General features: G+C 39.5%; 1 protein-coding gene across 7 annotated transcripts in view; it reads right to left on the bottom strand.

The window, feature by feature from the left end:
• The window catches only part of MRPS27 (mitochondrial ribosomal protein S27), a 102,057-nt gene that overhangs the window by 20,457 nt on the left and 60,594 nt on the right, over positions 1–21,006 (bottom strand). For all 7 annotated transcript variants that reach the window (XR_014309523.1, XM_082722981.1, XM_082722976.1 and 4 more), the window contains 4 exons: positions 13,228–13,342; positions 8,457–8,535; positions 5,116–5,231; positions 1,233–1,335 (listed from right to left, as the gene is read on the bottom strand). Coding sequence is in view for 6 of the 7 variants with exons in the window: in XM_082722981.1 (XP_082579107.1) it covers positions 1,233–1,335; positions 5,116–5,231; positions 8,457–8,535; positions 13,228–13,342 (413 nt within the window). In the remaining variant the exon portion in view is untranslated. The remainder of the gene's footprint in view (positions 1–1,232; positions 1,336–5,115; positions 5,232–8,456; positions 8,536–13,227; positions 13,343–21,006) is intronic.

Raw genomic sequence — 21,006 nt, 5'->3', positions numbered from 1 at the left:
CTGGGAAGCTGCTGCCATGGAGCCCCTGCATGGAGCGGGGAGCCTGCTTCTCCCTCTCCCTCTGCTGCTCTCCCTGCTTACGCTCTCTCACTCTGTCAAGTAAATAAATAAAATCTAAAAAAAAAAAAAAAAGTGGTCAATTCTTTTGCTAGTCTGATAGTCAGCTGATTAACTCTAAAATTCCTCTCCCTCCGTCAGACTACAACAGAATCAGCATCTAAGAAGGCCACACCACATTTGTTAGTGAGGAACAATTTCAAAATTGCTAAAACTTTGATGATTTTCATAAAACGAAGGTTAAGTCAAAGCAGTGTATGGTTAAGAGAAGGTGTCTTCTGAAATAATATGCATTTAACAGACCTCTGTAAATCAGGGCACATTTTTTTTTTTAAAGATTTTATTTATTTATTTGACAGAGAGAGATCACAGTAGGCAGAGAGGCAGGCAGAGAGAGAGAGAGGAGGAAGCAGGCTCCCCGCTGAGCAGAGAGCCCGATACAGGACTCGATCCCAGGACCCTGAGATCATGACCTGAGCCGAAGGCAGCAGCTTAACCCACTGAGCCACCCAGGCGCCCCAATCAGGGCACATTTTATGCACACTTAGGTTGGATGCTATTTGCCCCACTTCCACACAAACAAGTTCCGAGGCTTCATCCTCCTGACATGACTTTCAATGCCATCAGGGCATCAAAGTAAAGCAACCATCTCCCAGCATGGAACAGTCACATTGTATCAAGAGTCTCTCTGCTTTCCCAAAGTGCTACTTAGGTGCACTCTCTGAGTAGCCCTTCCTTCACCTGAAAACAATACCACGGATATGAGTTCAACCCTAACTCTTAATTTCCTACCTCCTGGACTTTAGGTCTAAAAGAGACACCAAGATCTTTGTTAGTATTGGGAAAATTTTTATTGGCTGGTTCTCCCAAAAGAGGGCCAGAACTTTCCTTTCTTTATCCCCTCCTCACACTGATTACCACGAAATATAACCCAAAGCCATCAGAACTAGTTTTCACCTTGCAGCGGTAACAGATTTTTAGCACCTTCTTTACTGTCTCTTAAGGTTTTGTCCCATAGCTGTTAAGGTTATCGAGGTCTATTTTTATGTCTAAAAATGAAAAGCTGTATTGGAATTTCACTGGTACACTGAAATCAAATAAAAAATCATTAGAATGTAGAAAAATGCATCAGTTCTATCCAAAAGGACAATATTTGTAAGGATCACTTAGCTTACCAAGAAGTGCATAGCCATACAACTGGGAACTCAACCCCACCGAGTTCTTTTGCTTTAAGCCTGGGAGTAATAGGGATGCACCAAAGTTCCTCTCCTCTTCCCACTGCAACAGAATAAAAGAGATCATCGTCCAGTCAAACAAAGAATACTTCATGCAAAAATTTGATTTTTAATAGGTGGAAAACAAGTTGTAGCACTAAATTAAAAAAAAAAAAAAGTAAAATAACAAAGCTATAGGTACATTATAATCTTAATTTTATAAAGAAAAGACAGTTATACCTAATGACTAATACAGGAAAGAAATACCTTCTGTTAATGGATTTCTGGAAATTATGAGCCATTTTGGTTTTTTTCTTTACACTTTTCATTATTTTCCACATTTCTGGCAATGAATAAAAGTTCCTTTTGCAATCAAAAAAGCAAAACAAAACAAAAATAAAAAGCACACTCTGGACCAATACTGCCTTGAGACAATCAATAAAGATCACACATGCTGTCAGCCCAATATTCACTCACATTGCTACGACATGCTGGGGCAAGCTTTTGAATTTTAAACAAGTCAGCAATGATAAGACTCCCACTTCACAGTGTAAAAATAAATACAACTATTAGGTTGCTTTTAGATAAATCTGGCCTCTTAAAAATAAATTGGACAATCAGAAACACTTAGTGACCATTTCTTTCAACCCAGGCTGCCAAAATTACACTTCAGGAAAACTGGCGTCTTCTGAGAGTTGGGAAAAAAGGGGCAAAAATGCAAGTATTGCTAAGCCTGCTGTAGAGCAGTAACAGCAGGGACAGGAGCTCGCTATAAATGCTGGTCTCAAAGGATAGCCTTGGCAACAACCCCAGACAATGAGAGCTGTGATCTTGGTGCTGTATGAGAACACACTGGTCAGAACCCTTGCTTGGGCTTAAAAATAAAGAACACAAAGACCAGGATGCCCTGCACTCGTGTCTGTAGACAGAGGTCAGGGAGGAAGCAGAGAATGAATGAGGCATACAGGCATTCATTCATACATGAATGAATGTAGCCAGGTGTAACGGAGGCACCCCAGGTGTTAATGCGCACCCAACCCTCTTTACTGGCAGTGGCCTTTGTGTGGTACAAGAGTCATTTCTTACGGTTTTCTAAACCTTTGTAAAAAGCAAAGATCTTGGGAGAAAAACAAAGCCTCCCCAGGCACTTGTGTAGTACAGTAAAAGAAAGAGCTGGTAATAGAGGACAGGGCATTTCACTTTCAAAAGAAAATTGCCCTAAGGTTTGATTTCCCCCCACATAAACTGCATGAGAAGGGACCTGGTGAATAATAAATAAGGAGCCTTAAACTTTTTTCTTTTCTTTAGGGAAAAACATGACCTATAGTATCAAAATGCAATAGGGCAAAGAGCCAAAGGGTGGTGTCCTTGAAGCTCTAGGAACTGAGTCGGTGTAGTGATGGTTGGCTGGCACAGAGATACTTCTGAAAAGACTTTTAAAAAGATGAATGACAACAAACAAATGAATGCCTTACATATTTTTTTTGAGAATTCTCTGAGAATAATACAAACACCGCTGATTATATGAAAAGCTATTTGTGTGTTAACGTCAGAGATCAGGTCTCTCCCAAACCTGTAGCTTCTATTGTACATACTATTATGAACAAAATCAGGTACTACTGCTCCAGGGTCAAGGTTCTGTCCATTTGTGCCAGTGCCTTTCCCATTAATACAAAGCAAACCTCACTCTCCCACTCCCTTTTCCACTCCCCTTCACTGCTAGATAACCCAAAGCACTCCTCTACACCAGCTATCTCCTCTCTGCACCTTTAAATCACCCCACAATTCATTCCTATTTCCTTTCATCCCCTATTATTCTATGGAAACACAGGTTACAATTTAGTGCCTTCAGGCCACTAAATTCAATGAACTTTTTGAAAGTCCTCATCTTACCTACCCTTTTAGAAGCATTCTAAACTATAAACCACTTCCCTTCTGTGGTTTTGGGGACCCAAAGTGGTCCTGATTTCCCTTTTTACTTTACGGCTCATCTGCAGAAATTTACATCTAGATGTATTATAAACTATATCTCCAGTCCAGATTTTTCCAGGAAGATCCCAATTTCTCTCATAAAAATCTCTTGGTTGTTTGAAAGGCATCTCAAAATGCAACATGTTCAGAGCCAAACTAATGATTTTCCTCATAAAACCCAGTCTTTTTCCAGAGTTCCCTTTGCAAGCACACAGCAACCTTTCCATTCAGATATAGGAGTCAAAAACTGAGGAGGTTAAGATTTCACCTGTATGTCCCTGCCTCCAAATACAGTTCCCCATCATGTTATCTGCCTCCGAAGCATGTTCACTGGCTACTGCTAACTCCACAGACATTCTGGTCCCCAGGTTTCATTACCTCTTGCTCAGACAACCATGTAGTCTCCCAAGTGCTCTGACCATAAGCCATAAGCCATGATGGCCCCAATTCAATCTCCTACCCACATTACAGCCAGATGCGTCTTTTCAAAACACAAATCAGACCATATTACCCCTTCTACTTAAAAGTTCTCAATGGTTTCTCACTATTTTTAGGTTATACAAATACAGCTTAGCATGACCTACATTCTCTAACCTTATTTCACCCTTTGCCCTTCTAACCATTCTCTCTGCTGCATCTACACTGTCTTCCAATCTTCTTCCAGCCCCTTTCTGCTCACCATAGTTTTTGCCACTGGGCTTTTACATGTGTCTTTTTGAATTGTTCTTCCTCTCTTCAGCCAGTTAATTCCTATTCATCTTTCAAATACTAACACAAGAAATATTTCCTTAAGGAAGGCATTCCTAACCTAAGTTTAGAATACAAACAGACAAAAACTCCCAAAATACACGCTTGTTGTATGAGAGGTCTTTGTAGTTCTCATTATAGTTTTATATTCATGTATTTGTTTTGTTTTGCTTTGAATGCCTGTATTGTTCTTTGACTGGGAGCAGGGAGTGTTTGTTTACTATTGTATAACCAGTACTTGGCAATGTATGGAAGGCAGTCACTGCTCAACAAAAATTTAATGAACTAATGCGTGTGAGGTATGCCACAGGCTACGACCCTCATCTTAGGAAAGCCACACACACTATAAATTCTTCTGAATATGAGCTGGATTAGATGTCCTTTTCAGTTTCTACCCGAACTAGTAAATTTTGATGCTGCATCTGAAGTTGAGGGTAGACTGCAGGCTCAGGCTGCCTGGCTTCCCCAGGTGGCTTGTCACCTAAGAGTCGCTATTATATAACATCTCTGTGCTCTAGTCTTCTCATCCACATAGAATTATGAGGATTAAATGCATTAATAAATTAAGACACTAAGAACGCAGCCTGGTATAAAGCAGGTACTATTTAAATATGAGTTATTACTGTTATTACTGTTGGTATTCTTAGGGTAACAGTAAACAATGATTAAATAGCTGAACCCAAGAGAGGAAACCAAAACTTGGTATTCTGGACTGACCAGAGCAGCCTCAGGAAAATACTGATGACAGCTGAACATTCGGCATTGACTGCCTGAGGTTGTGGCCAGTTAGATGCCTCACTGCTTCTTTGATACTCAAGGCCAACGTCACGGTCAGTTGCCCGTTTCTGAACACCTGAGGGGCATTCAGCCTAGTTCAAGTTTCAAAATGTATATAAGGATTTTCACTTGAGATTCTTTCAAGTGGAGGAACTTCCATCCAGCTCCACTCTGTCAGAAACCAGAAACTAAAATGTACAGAAGGAGCACTCATTCCTGGCTGTTCAGGGGCCACAGAGTTGCATGTCAGATTTTGAAGGCAGGGGTCTCCTCTCCCCACCTCCTCCCTGCTCAAGAGGCACAGCAGGCTTCTTGGGCTCTGAGTACCTTTGGACAACCCACCACTTACGCTGCGATCTGTCTTCTTGGCCAGGCAATGGTATAAAACATGGAGGGACAGAAGCTGGGTGGAAGGTACTTCAAAGGCTTCTTGCATCATGATCTCAAAAACCACGGTTAAAGCATCTGGCAAAAAGATCAAAGTAAAAATGAGAGGGTATTAGTTTTAGGTAACATCACCAAATCTGTACTTAACTATAAACTTAAAAAGTGGGGCATGACAGAAAAATAAACAGAATTAAGAAGCAAAAAAATGTGAGCTCTGATCCCAGATCTTCCACAAACTAGATCTTTCCCAAGTATTTAGCTTCTATTATATTTACTATTATATACTAAGTCAGGTGCTTTTGTACCAATGTTCTCAAGGACATGGAATAATCTACTTAATTTCTCTTAACTTCTCCCAGTATCATCCTCTTAATGATAATAATAATAAAAAAAAGTATCTATCCCACCTACTTCAATAGACTATGGCAGAAAAGCACCTGGGTGTATGAGTCGGTTAAGTGTCAGCCTTTGGCTCAGGTCATAATCTCAGGGTCCTAGGATTGAGCCCCGCATCAGGCTCCCTGCTAAGTGGAGAGCCTGCTTCTCTCTCCCTCTGCTGTTCCCCCTGCTTGTGCTGTCAAATAAATAAATCTTAAAAAAAAAATAAAATTAAATTAAAGAAACAAAACAAAATAAGGCGTGCCTGGGTGGCTCAGGTTGTTAAGCATCTGCCTTCGACTCAGGTCATGGTCTTAGGGTCCTAGATTCAAGCCCCACACTGGACTCCCTGCTCAGCAAGGAATCTGCCTCTCTCTCTCCCCCAGCTCATGCTCACTTGCTCACTCTCTCTCTTAAATAAAATCTTTTAAAAAAAAGAGTACATACAAAAATGCCTCATAAATTGTGAAGCAAATTTAACACATCATGTCCGCCAGCTAGAAGAACTAAGGCATAGAGAAAGGAGACAAATATATTTTCCAGGTCACCCTGACAAGCAGAATAGGTCAGCTGACTGCCCCATTCTGGGTTCTGGAACCTTCCCTGTGTTGGGGAAAATGAAGACAAATGCTAGCGATGATCCTAAATCCCAGATATCATTATGGAGACAGAAAACTGAGGACTATAAAAAGGATAATTAGGCCCAGTTGAAAAAGACTTGAAAGACTGGAAAGGAAAATGCACATTCATAAATTATAAGCCCCTGACTATAAAATACAATGTAAGATATTTGTTGCCACATGAACGCTGATCATAGCAGATCAGACCTTGAGCAATTTTTATTTTCCCTTAAGATTCCACAACATAGATGGAAGCCAAGAAAATCAAGTTCAGACAATTTCTTTCCCTTAATATTTGTTGCTAAATTAGAGAATGTTAATATTGGTTTAAAATATGGTGCCAGAACATAAAACAGGCACAACAAATGTTTTTGACTAACTAAGCTGCTGTGTTAACCAATTTTTGCATATAATCATAATTATAAGAGTTAGCACTGACTTGCAGCTGTTCCTAGCCAGCTGGCTTTGTGCATGTTGTCATGGTTTTAAATGAGGCCATAGCAAGTACTTCTATATTCTTTCTGGAAATGGGGAAACTGAGACACACCAGAAAGTCATCTACTAAATCAGCAGCAAATAAGGACCTGGAAGAGATTAAAACAACAACCCCAAACAAACCAGTATTTTAAAAGAATACAATTTAAACCTAAAAATCCAGTTAAAAAAAAATCTGGTTTTTCAATTGTTCATTACAGACTCCAAAATTATACATGAAAAATATATCAACTTACTTTATCTTTTATTTATATTCTGCATTTCATTCAGCTTGGGAAGTGAAATTAGATTACCCTGTACAATCAATTATCTTTTCCTCCATATTCACTTATGTGAATATCCTATCCTATTAACAATAAAAAGTATACTTTCTAAATTTTTGCCATAAATGATAATAATCTTCATTAAAAATTGATTTTTAGAAATCCTCAATATTAAATATTTACTCTGCATTTAGGGAAAAAAAAGTCCTTTGATCCTTCTAACATGCCCTTTAAAGAGAGAGGGCAGGGAGAAAACTACTTTGAATAATTCTCCAATGATACACTATTAAATCTGATGTTCATGGAGCATAGATTTGGTAACACAGAAAAGCCAATCCTCTTTCACTTGAATTCAGGAAATGTAGGTTTAAGACTGAATAAGAAATAGACAAGAAGGGATAAATGACATTTCAAAAAATAATATACAGCACATATTCTTTGGCATCAACAACTGCAAGTCTTTTGAGAGACGATAAAGCAGATATTCAGAGTAGACAAAGGGGAGAGGTGGCCACACTCATGGAAGGAATGCCCTGTCCCTAGCCTAAGCACTGAGTATGCATGCAGTGGGAAAGGCCAATGGTGCTGGTGTGCAGGGACCAGGGGATGGAACCCGATGGCAGGAATCTCAGATGTTATAAATGCATAAATGCCCATCAGTCTATATCCACCTTCCTGAGGTACTGACTACTAACATAGCTCCCCTATGGGTAACATAGTACTAACATAGCTAGTAAAAGAGTTCCATTGTAGCTTCTCAGTACCAAGCCTGAGGATAATATGGGGGAAAGGGAAAGCCAGGTGTGTCTTTACACAATAGTAAGGCTCCTCTTTCCCTCCCTATTGGCACAGCCCCCAAGTAGAAGCATGTTGTCATATGATTCCCTAACCCATGGACACTGGCTGGACATTGGGCCCCCTGACTCCTCTGTACAGTCTACTGCAATCTCCATCTTTTCCTTGGACTCCCTTATTGTAGTCGAAGTGAAGAGTCACTTCAAATTAACTGCATAGGCTCAAGAAATTTGGGGGGTAAAGAGACCTCAGAGATTACCCACCAATTTTATAGATGAGCAAACAAGAGACTGGGGAGGTAAAAGGACTTTTCTTCATAGCAACAATACTACTCTTCCCAGAAAATCAAGTGATTTTCTAGTCTTATATTTCACACAGAATAACAACTGTGTCTTAAACTAAACAAAGTTAGCAAATGGTATTTTTTTTTAAAAAGAGTCAAGCTAATAATCGCATTACTACAATCTTAACCAGCCATGGCTGCTCAAGCAGTTTTATTGCTTAACTAAATTCTCTGTCCTTTGCACAAGGAGGCAGGAACAAAAAAACTTGAGAAACTGAGTGGAAAAAAACCTGGATACGATTGTTGTATCTGGGCAAATGGTATGGTAAATCAACTATGCATCTATTTCTAACAGAAAGAGTGATCCAAAGAGATGTCATTATGAAACAAAATAAGCGAATTTGCCCATACTTACTTCCCTTTAGGAGATGAAGCCCCATTATAAAAGGACCCAGGTTTGGTTTCTTACCTTTGTAATTTTCTTTCTTTATGAAATAATCCATCAGTAAATTGAATGTAAAGTTATCTGGAAAAATTCCATACTGGACCTGGAATGGTAATGAAAATAAAAGGAAAATAAGAGAAAAATATCCACTTTCGCTCAGTTCATAATATATGCCTATGCATTATTCATGACAAAACTTGCCACCATTAGCTTTAAGATATTTGCCTATCATTTTACAGCATCTGTGACAGTGAAATAGAAGATGTGACTCGTGAGGTTTGGTAATTGGAACTTGGTCGGGGTAAGAAAATTGTGAGTCGGTGTATGACACAAGACAACTGATATGTGAAAAATAAAGCTCAACTGTAGTATCTTATCAAGGCTAAAAAAAACCAAAACCCTAAAAATGAAAAAACAAAAAACAAAAAAATAAACAAAAAATAATAAGCTCCCCCACTCCTGATACTCCACTGATTTAGCAATTCTTTTTATAAGGTAAGTATGTCAATGCAAAAATGGACTCTCATGAGAAAGTACACATTAACACATTATGTTCTGGTCTTTATTTTTTCTCCAACTTTATTGATTATAAATTGACAAACAACGTCATGTAAGTTTAAGGGGTACAACATGATGATTTCATTTTTTTATCTGAGAAAGAGAGATAGTGAGAAAGAGCACTAGCAGGGAGGAGAGGGAAACACAGTCTCCCTGGGAGCAGAAGCCTGATGCGGTGCTTGACCCCAGGACCTTGAGATCATGACCTGAGCTGAAGACAGACACTTAACTGACTGAGCCACCCAGACAACCTGAATTTGGCTTTTTTTTTTTTGATTCCACATGTGAGATCATAGGGTATCTGTATTTTTCTAATTTATGTCACTTAGCATAATGACCTTAAAGTTCATTCATGTTGTCACAAATGACAAGATCTGGATAATATTCCACTGCATACATATATACCATATTTTCTTTATCCATCATCTATCAATGGACACTTGGGTTGCTTCCAGGGTTGGTTATTGTGAATAACTCTGCAGTGAACACAGGGGTACATATATCTCTTTGATATCCTATTTTCATTTCCTTTGGATATATACCAGAAGTGGGATTTCTGGATCATATGGAAGTTCTCCTTTTTATTTCCTGAGGAATCTCCATACTGTTTTCCATAGTGGCTGTACCAATGAGCATTTCCATCAACAGTGCACAAGGCTTCTCTCTCTCTCTCTTTTTTTGATTATTTATTTATTTATTTGACAGATAGGCAGAGAGAGAGGGAGAAGCAGGCTCCCTGTGAACAGAGAGCCCAATGTGGGGCTCGATCCCAGGACCCTTGGGATCATGACCTGAGCCAAAGGCAGAGGGTTTAACCCACTGAGCCATCCAGGCGTCCAAGGCTTCTCTTTTTGCCACAATCACACCAGCATTTGTTTTTTCTTGCCCCTTAGACTGTTTTTTAAAGAATTTAGAAATATTCCAACAAAATATTACTGAGTTCCTGTTCATAAGCAGCTAAGTATTTGAGAATCCATGTTTCCCAACATGTGGACCCTTTAGCACTGCCTCAGAATTCTCTAGGAGTATTTTTTAAAAAGTAGATTTCTGGGGCACCTGGGTGGCTCAGATATTTAAGCGTTTAACTCTTAGTTTTGGCTGAGGTCAGGATCTCAAGGATGTGAGATTGTGCCCCAAGTTAGGCTCCATGCTCAGTATGGAATCTGCTTGGAATTCTCTCCCTTTCTCTCTCCCACCTCCTCTGTCCTTCTGGTCGCTCTCTCCCTCTCTCTCTAAAATAAACTCTTTTAAAAAAAGGAAAAAAATGCAGATTGCTAAACCTCAGACTTAAAGAATCAGAATCTCTGGGAACAGGGCAAATAAACCTCATGTTTTAGTGACCCTTCTATGTCATTTTCATGCACAATCTAGTAATGATCTACCTAGACTGTGATTATATTTTTGTTTTAAATTCTTACTTGAGTAGGATTAACTACCACCCCCCACCCTGCCCCATTCTTCCTCCACCAGCCACCAGAAACACCTGAGGAATTTTTTTCAATTGATACACACCCTCGGGGAGAGTCTGACAGTCCTAACACCCCAATTACGAATCACTGATGAATTGAGTTCCTATTACATTAGGCGGTACGGGATGCCTTAGATGTGCTGTACGGGATGCCTTAGATGTGCTGAAATGGAAAAAGGGTTTAGAAGCCATTGTTTTAAAGATTGTGGCTCATGGGCAGTTTCTATATTTCTCAAAGCTGTCATCCAAATCAGCACTAATCCCCAGGGGTAGGGCAAAAACAAAATATTTTAGAATGATAAAACATTAAAGCTGGAAGGAGCCTTAAAAATCAACCACTCAGTGGGGCACCTGGGTGGCTCAGTAGGTTGGGCTGCTGTCTTCAGCTCCAGTCATGGTCTCAGGTCCTGGGATCGAGCCCCACATCAGGCTCTTTGCTCACTGGGGAGCCTGCTTCGCTCTCTCTCTCTCTCTCTCTGCCTGCGTCTCTGCCTACTTGCGATCTTTCTCTGTCAAATAAATAAATAAATAAATCTTAAAAAAAAAAAAAAATCAACCACTCAGTGATTCTCAGCCCTGGTTGCAAATGAGAATCAGCGGGAGAGCTTTAAAAAGATATGGTGAGGGATGAAGAGGACAGGGCACAAAGGATTTTAGGGGCAGTGAAACAACTGTATGATACAATAATATATACATGACATTTCACATTTGTCCAGGCCCACAGAATGTACACCGCCAAGAATGAACCCTAATGTAAACTATGGATTTGGGTGATGTGACAATATAGCTTCATCAATTGTAACAGACAGATCACTCGTTGGGGGGCAGTGTTGATAATGGGGGAGGCTGCACATGTGTGGGGCAGGAGCATACAGGAAATTTCTGTATCTTCAGCTCAATTTTGTTATGAACCTAAAACTGCTCTAAAAAAATAAAGTTTATTTGAAAAATTTTTTGTTCTGGGGCGCCTGGGTGGCTTAGTTGTTGGGCGTCCGCCTTTGGCTCAGGTCATGATCCCGGGGGTCCTGAGATCGGAGCCCGACATCGAGCTCTCTGCTCAGAGGGAAGCTTGCTTCTCCTTCTCTGACTCACCCTGCCTGTGTTCCCTCTCTTGCTGTGTGTCTCTCTCTCTCAAATAAGTAAATAAAATCTTGAAAAGAAAACAAAAATAAAGCATATTAAAAAAATTTTTTTGTTTTTAATCCATTAAAAAAATGCCAAAAGCCTATGCTCTATAAAGGTTAACTAAATGAGAATCTTGGGGGTAGAGAAAAGCAACTCTAAAATTTTAAAGAGTCTTGTGTGATTCTAATGCAGAGCCAGGGTTGGAAATCACTGATTAGTACAACTCACTTGACTTAGAGTTGAAAAAACTAAGACCTAGATGGGTAAAATTATTTGCTTGAAATTATAGGCAACTGGTAGAACTTATGAGATTATAGCCTGGGTCTTCTGATTCTTGTCCAGTGTTCTTTCCACCAAAAGACTAGGAACAGCAGAAAATCAGATAAGCTTTTATGCCTTTCTAGACACTTTCTGTTTTGTTTTCAAAGAAATATTCCGTGAATATAATCTGTGTCATTAAACTCTGAACTAATGAGAATAGGATTTGATCCATTCTTTCCTCTGGGGCTTAATATTAAATTTCGCAGTAAACATAATTATCTGCATTATTCAATTATAAGCTTCCTGAGGGCAAGGAAAGGATATGTTCATTTTTATAGACATTGCTAGACCCAATGCATTTATAGACCCAATGCAATTTCACACACACACACACACACACACACACACACACACACACACACACACACTGTCTGCAATGTATGTTAAGCTGAATTGGGCCCAATTCACAGAAAAAAATAAATTATGGTATCCTTTTGAGTTCTAACAAACAATGTTCAGTGGCACTATGAAGATAATATGTTTGCACAAAAATATTGTTAAAATCCCTTTGAGTCAAATAGGGTTATAGCTTGAGACTTATCAAAAATAACATTCACAATTTTTGCTTATTTTGTACTTTATTTCATACTATAAAGATAATGAAGCCTCACCCTCGGTGGAATGTAACATTCGGAAAAACCCTAATCATAGGGGACTCTGGGGCTCAAGGAAAGGAATCAAGGAATTCAGCAGACGTGTTTTGAGTAACCTAAGAAATATCTGTCTTTATTTTTTTTTTAAGGTTTTATTTATTTATTTGACAGACAGAGATCACAAGTAGGCAGAGAGGCAGGCAGAGAGAGAGGAGGAAGCAGGCTCCCTGCTGAGCAGAGAGCCCGATGCGGGGCTCGATCCCAGGACCCTGAGATCATGACCCGAGCCGAGGCAGCGGCTTAACCACTGAGCCACCCAGGCGCTCCCAGAAATATCTGTCTTTAAAAACTGTGTAAGATAGTCTGAATACGCTGGAGATCACATTCCAGCAAAACGGTCATGTCTTTGTCCCTAAACATCAACAAAGGGAACCAGGCAAGAAATCCATACTTTAGGGATCAAGAATGAACCACCAGTGCAAAATTCTTGTGACTAAACTTCCTTTTGCTTTTAGTTGTCATTTTCCAGTCACTAGGTGTGGAAAAACAGCAGCTAGGGAATTTTTATATTTGACCATTGATTAACTTATAGTCAATTCCATTCAAAAAAGGATATCTGGGAGCAAATAGATATCCGAAGTTATTTATTGTCTTAGTCTTTGCTATACTATAATAGGTATTAACATCTAAACTCAGGAAAACAAGCTGCAATTACCAGGAAAACACTCACCTTATTTACAAGGGTATATAAGGCTTTGTCTTGTGCACCGTATTTTAGACACTGTCTAATCCAGGTGTGGATAGTCCAATCTCTCAGGTACCAGCAGTTGGGGCTGTGTCGAAATCTAAATAAAGCATAAGAGAGAAAACTGGGATTAATTCTGAAATGTCAATGCCAAAATGCATCCTCAATCAGGTCCTTCTTGTAGATATTTACCAATGTGCAGTCAGTGTTACCAAAAATTGTAAAGGTCAACAGTCAATAAAAACAGTCAATAAAACCTCTTAACTGTAAAGTATGAAATGGGAAAGAGGAGGCAGAATAATAACAAAACACCGTAAATGCTGTATTCCTTACTTAACGCTTCTTGATGCAACATCTTGTTTTAAAATACAAGATTTATAAAAAAAATGATTTGGGTAAAACACGAACCATGGCATTACACAAATACGCATTTCATTAGAACAGAGATGTGAGGCTGAAGCGGACACTTTTGAAGTTTGAAACAGATGAAGCACAAATGGAGAAAGGAATACCACAGCAACTCTAGAGGGATATCAGCTTTGAGTTATATTAATATTTCTAATGGCACTTCAGAGAGATCAGGACACTCTTAACTGAACTAAAAGAAAAACAAAAAAAAAGCAGAAAAAAATAAAAACAAAGCACAATTAAACATCTAGGTCATCCAGGATCCACGCCCTCCCACTGCCCTCTTCGAAGCTCCATTCTAGCCCATCAGTTTGCCCATGTCCTTTTGTTTCCTGTAGCTGCCCACATGGCTTTAAAAAGCCGAAGTAGCCCAAGCTGAGGTGTGTGTGGCAATGGTACCTACAAAGGAATGGAACCCAGAAAGGTATTCTGAGCACTGCTCTTGCCTCAAATTGTGCACACACTGGTGGTACCCAGGGCTGGGGTGACTCCTTTTGTCTGCAGGTCCCTGCCACAGACTGAGGGAGAGACGAGATGCTGCTGTGAGGGGGGTGGTTAAAGAGCTTTGTCTTCCTTTTTCTGTTTATCTGTTGTGATTGGGACACATCATCAAATGTCATATCATTCAGGGGAGGTTCCCATCATTTCTTTAATTGTTCAGGAAGCACATTAATCTCCAGACTCTATAAAAATCAAACTGTTTTCTTAAATAAAAGAGGTAAGACAAAAACTTGGAGCAAAAGGATTTTGTGCCATATTTGAGTTGAGGATACGGCTAATACCAGTGTTTTTTAGAAGCTGGTTATTCAATCTGCCACCTGCTATTTCCTGCCATCTGCTATGGGGATAGTCTCCTGCTGAACAGGTTCTCTGCCAAAGTAAAAGCTGAGAAAAAGAGAGGAAGTGTGAAGTAGTATTTAATTTAGGATATTTATTAGTGCTTTGGTGAGAAATTTGGCAAAAACAAGATCTGAAGATGTTTTATGGATACAGAGTCATGTAACCCTCTTTAGACTTCAAAATATCTTACATCTTACTGGAAATTATTTCTCACTCTTTCTTTACAGAATTAACCCTTAAAAAGCAGAAAGAGAGATGGGACACCTGACTGGTTCAGTCAGTGGAGCATGTGACTCTTGATCTTGAGGTCATATATTTGACCCCCATGAGCTCCATGTTGGGGGTAGAGCTTACTGAAAGAAATTTAAAAAGCGATACGACTTTTTATAAAAAGGACAGAAAGAGAGAAAAATGTCAAATTATGTTCTGGATGAAAATGACCTAGCCAGAATAAGTCACTGTATAGGTGCCAAAGATACTAGATCTAAGGAGATCTTCTGCATAGAAATGAAACAAAATATATCTGTTAGTAGTTCGTGCTTTCCCTCACATTTTAAAGTCAACAGTTGAGCTATTTGAGTTCCTCTCCTTACTAATCTGAAACATCTGAGATTTAAAGTGTAATGGCCAATTATTTTAATTTTTAAAATTTTAATTTTTAAAGAGAGAATTCAAGAGAATTACCAGGTGTACTGCCTAAATGAGGGTGATGGTGCTTGCTGGCCTGTAAGCCCTTGCTGGGCAAAGAGGGCCATGCTGCTGGTTCAGCAGTGACTCCTCAGTGTCTGACACAGTTGGTGGCCCACAGGTTTTCAGCAAATAAAAAAAGAGCTTTGGTCAACAAATGTATAAAATGCTATTATGTGCTGATCCTTTTGCTAACATCTAAGACATATACAAAGAACTGTAAATTTCCTGTTTGGGGCATTTCTAATTTTATTACAAACACGAAGTACACAGACATAGTTCACAACACTATGAAGTAGAACACAGTAAGTGCGAAGGAGACACAGGGCATTGTTAGCTGCTGGGAAATGTACTGGGTAGCAGTGACGGTTAAGTTCCATCCATTTTTTCTTTAAAAACAAATGGAATTAGAAATGCCAATTACCTTCTCTACCCAAGATTATTTTAAACCTAAACCTTATTTAAAAAATCTAATCTTCTGCCTTAGGATGTCTCCAGTGACTACAGAACTTGTGACATTTCTTTCTGATAGACTTTAAAACGAGAGCACCATGACCAAATCCAACCAAACACCCTTTTTATTTACACTCTAAAGAAAACAAAGATTAATAGGACCTAGGTTTAGACCTTCAGAGATCAAATTAAAATTTGTTTAAAGTCGTTATTAATGGTCTGAGGCTAACGTTCATACTCTGGAAGTATGAAGAACAGAACAATTTTATCTTCTCAAAGATCTTGTCTTCTCACACTTGGATTTCTTAGAAGCCTAGAGAGAAAGTTACTCAAGACTTTACACAAGGATCTCAGAACATTGGTCTTTGAGAGATTTGTCAACTGACCCTCAGGGGTCTTTAGTTATGTTCACTGTCTCCCTCATCCTGGAACAGGGCTACTTGGTATGATCTCTGCTCTCTAAAACCTAGGAATCCAGAGACACAAACATGTCTAGGACATGTTCAACTACGTGAGCATATTAAATCAACTTGGGAATACGAGGGAATTACTTACACCGATTTTATGAAATATGCTCCCCAAACTGCAGCTCCTACACTTCCCAAGCAGGCAGCACACGAACTCCTTTCTAAGTCCTTATCGGTGTTAAAAAAGAAATTAGGACACAAACATATGTGTGTTATCTAGCTGTCTAGAACATAAACAACTCAAGCCATTGAGACAGTAGGGTCCACCCCACTCTGGATAGTGAATTTGAGGACTTTTCTATTAATGACTTTTAAGCAGTTCAAACAGATAAACATGGGCCCTGCTCAGAACTGCCAGTGGTAATATGATATGCAGGTAAGTCTCTGGAAAGGGTACTTGTCTGGAACGATTCTATGCACTGCTGGAGGAGCATTCTCCCGTTCAGCCAGGAGAAAGGCAAAGACACAAGAACACAACTAACACATTGATTTTCCAATTTGCCTGCAAACAGACTGGCTTTTGTTCTTGTCTGCTCTGACCACCAGCCTGGCAGATTACAGGCGGCCACTGTCGGAGTCCCCTCTGTGCCCTGTGCCATCAGCTGTTTGCTCACCTCGACAGAAGCTTTATTATTGTCCAGGCCAGCAGGCTGCCAAGCTAGGCAAACCGTGTGAGTGTGGAAAAGATAAACAAATGCAACTCAGATCTTCCCAACAATGCCTGTGCTCATGGAGGCCATGGATATTTGGAGTTTCCAGCTTAAAAAATGTAAGTAAACTTACAACAATTCTAAGGACATGAGAGTATTTTCTGGAGTAAGGACATGAGTATTTCCTGGGAAAAAGGACAGAATGAAGACGTGCACTCTCAACCTCTACCTCTAGTTCTCAAAGTTGATATCCCAAGGCCAAGGACACTCTGTCCACAGTGCTAAGTGGCGTTCCAGGTGAAGACATAACTGGCCTAAGAAGCCAAATCATAGACAATCACATGGCAGGAACTGGGAAGCTTCCTCTCCTCAAAATCAGGCTATATTCAGGACTGCTCAGGGCATTCACCTACACCATGGCTCATTCAAGATTAATGCCACCAGGAAGGAAGCAGAGAATCACAGCTGCAAAACTGACTGGAGGCAGAAGTCTTTGATACCCCAGAGATTTTTGTTTATAAGGGAAGAGAGGTTATATTAAAGAAGCCAAGAGTGAAAAGCAAAACACCAGAGACTTACTGTGATTACACAAATGGTACTTTACTGTGTGAAAAAGTCACATGGTATATCCTATCTGTAATCAATTTCATCATTTCATTGAAAAAAAAAAAAATAAAGGGGAGAAACAGCCTTTTCTCCACAGGGTTCATCTAAAGGTTACTGCTGAAGGCAAAAGCGACGATGTTCATCAGCTCTTCAGTACAGCAAGTAAATGTGCTTCCGACTGGGCAGGGCTGATGCACAGATGCCAGAGCCTGGAGCTCAGCGGCTCCACCATTTCGCTGCAGCACTGGCTCTTCCATATGAATGAGCAAGCTTTCCACAACGTTTATCTGATTATGAGAGCCACCAGCCTTAAACATACACATGCAGTTTCCCCTCCTCCCTAGTGAATTCTGTATCCTGTGGCAACAGGCTTTCCAGATGGAAACCTCAGCTTCTGGGCTGGGCGGGCACAAATGGAGGCGAGTGAGGGGCCAGGGCGAAGAGAGGAAAGAAAGAGTGCCAAGAAGAAAATACAGCTGGCTCCAAAGCCTGTCGTGTGGACTGGGACTCTTATCAGTGAAGCAAAGTGTGTAATTATTAAAAGGTCAGAGCACTTCCCTGAACTAGAACCAAAGGGTAAAAGGGTGTCCTGTGACTATTTAAGCCAGAATCTGATTCAATCACTGCTAATGACTTTCTCATTCTAAAAGGATAATTAGTTTCTTTTGCAAACTTCTGGAAATTCTGCTTTCATCAATTATTAATTGCACCCCCAAACCCATAAAGAAAATCAAGTTTTGATAATTTTCTAATGACTATTATATTTTTGCCAACTGTTTAAAAAGGAGGTAGGGTCTAATATAGGAACTGATAATAAAGACACAGTACTGTAGATTTTAAATCTCTTCCCTGCTTGAGATCCCAGAGTCTTAATCTTTACAAAGCAACTTCAGTTAATTTTAACTTTCAGCAAACATGTTCCAAGTGTACACTAAGAGAAGCACCAGGAACAATAATCTGGTCTGAAATGCTCCTCCCTCAAATGGCCAACCAGTTTGGGCTCAACCACTGCCAGAGAATTCATTATCTCCTTCATGAAGCAGATAAAAAAGATTTTTTTTAAAGTTCTAATACTTCACTTTTGTGAAGGACAGGCTTACAGGAACAGGATGTACAAGCAGTAAAATTTATACTTTTCAATGTATGGATCTGTAAGTTTTGACAAACCCAATTGTGCAATTACCACTACAATCAATATGGAAGAACAGTTCTGTTACCCCTACAAACTCCTTAATGTCTCCTTTGTCGTTAACCTCTCTATGGTTTACTGGTCAATTTAAGCCAATTTTATATAGACAATCTTCTCAAGTCTTTTTCTAACCCCACAGTGATTAATTTATGAGAGGAAAGCAAATATGGTAATAAAACTACAATTTCTATCAGTTAGTTTATAATTCATATCCTGCCAATTTTCAAAAAGAATTTGAAAAAATTAAAACCCAGTTTGCATAAGACCTTCTGGTATCCTTGTTTGCCATTCTAAAAAGGGTGATAAGTAAGTGGATTTTTGGTAGAGAATAACACAGACATAGAATTTTGCAAATGTGAAGTGCTAAATAAATGCAGTATAATAACACATTTTTTGAAGTGAAGATGGATAACAGAGGGACTCGTTAGGTATCAAAGTCAAAGTCTAAATTTGTCAGACTCGGGGCTTAAAAATGAGGTCATTAGCATTTCACCTGGAAACACAGTGGTATGACATATCAGAAAGTAGGAGAAGTACTCCATTTTCCATGTCCTCTCATGGAATAGGAAAAAAGCAATGACAAGATAATTATGGCCCCAAATTCTTATCTCTTTCCCTTCTCTCTGTCCTGGTTATTGTTTTGCCAGATCAGCCTTTCTCAATCTAGGAAACATATTTTTTATTCATGACGTACATACCAAATAGCTACCCTGTGCCACGTGATCTATATTCTTATCCTATTGGTCTAACTCAATTTTCCTTGAACTCCAATCTTAAAAATGACATCTCCCCCTTTCTGATGCAGAAAGAACACTTACAGACTGGCTATGTTCTGCTGTTCTTTCTCTTAAGGTATTTAAAGGTAAGGAGCCAACCAGAATGAGACCAAGTGTTCTTTGTCTGAAACCTGGAACGCCATTTTTATTAGCCTCCAAAAGGCGATGCGTATGGATGACAGGAGGATTATTTGTGGGAGAATGGGACAAGAAAATATATTTACAGTGATTGCTGGGTGCTTTCTTGCTTGCGATGGTCCTACAAGCAGAAAATGGCTGTCTTTGTGGCCAACAATTCACCTGCCAGTGAAACTGCACCCAGAAGCACCTGGTGGGGCTCCTCAGCTACTTTACAGCTGGACACACAGGTTAGCTTCACTCCTGAGACACCATCACTGGTGGGCAAGGTGAGGCTAAGGGGAGGAAGAGGAAGTTTTTTAGGAAGGAACAGGAAGTTGAGGAAAACTGGATCTTGGGACCAGTCCTATTTATAAAAGAACATAAAGTTGTGGGAACTGGCTTGGTTTAGGCAGAGATAAGGGAAATATTTTTGGTTTTCGGGAGGAAATCTATGAGCAATAAATGAGCCAGTTTTAAAAAGATGCAAATATTGCCTGATGTCTTCTATAGCTTGGCTAGGAACTTAAGAAAAACTTCTGCAAAATCATGAATAATACAATGACTAAGACAGGAAAATCACATATATTTATTAGTCACTGGCAGGGTGTACATATGAATAGTTCTGAGGAAGGGGAAGATGAGAAACAAAATGGAGAAAAACAAAGGCATAGAAATAAGAATTTCTAAAGTATTCTTGGCTTAGTAAAGTTGTCAGGATTAAGTCTGCCACAAAAGAAACGAGCAGGCAAAGGCCCCTGGCCCAGGGGACGAAGCACACCAGCAGAAAAGCCTGGAAGAATAAAGCTGATGTTGAACAGCTGATGTTGTGTTTTTGTGTGAGGTAATGGATTTCTTCAGGGATATTTCTGAGGGAAGAGAAGCTCAGCACTAATCTGGGTTTCTTAAGAACCAGATTTTCTTTTTAATGAAGAAAAAAAAGCAACTCCGTGTTTAAACATTCTGATTCTCTAATACATGGAAAAGTTAAATTCCCTAAGATTCTGTTTATATCAAAAGGTAATGTTGGATTTACTGCAGTTATAAACCCAAGTTCATAGCTAGTTTTTATTTCTGTAACTCCGCGGACTTCCCTATATTGCTTTTAATCTCTTATAAGGTAGGAGAGAACTTTTCTATCCTTTCGTGTCCTATAACAGCAGGTGTCTGATGATTTGGCGACAGTGGCTAGGCCTGCTCAGAATGTATAAATCCCAATAATGTATGTTGAAAACATGAGTATTGTTTATAATGAAACAGTAATCCATTTCCAGTTTTGAAATTCATCTTGCCTATAAACAGATGAGGCCAGGAAAAATGTTACCTCTTTTTGTAGAAAGTTGGAGGAGACTAGAGATGGGAGAGATGTGGAATAATGTGGTCATTCTGAAAAGCCACCTACTCCTTACTTCCTCTGCCTCCTGTTTCCTTCCTATCAAAAAGATCCAAGGATCTTTTTGCAGTATAGTAAGTTCAGGAAAAGATAACCTGAAGGGAGAGGGAAACCACAAGTATGAGGACAGAAGACAGAATACATGGGTTCAAAGAACGCCCCTAACAAGTTCTAAACC

Source organism: Mustela nivalis (genome assembly GCF_964662115.1).
Source record: "Mustela nivalis genome assembly, chromosome: 3".
Taxonomy (NCBI): Eukaryota; Metazoa; Chordata; class Mammalia; order Carnivora; family Mustelidae; genus Mustela; species Mustela nivalis.
Note: the sequence above shows the minus strand (reverse complement) of the source record. Positions and strands in the feature narration are given on the sequence as shown.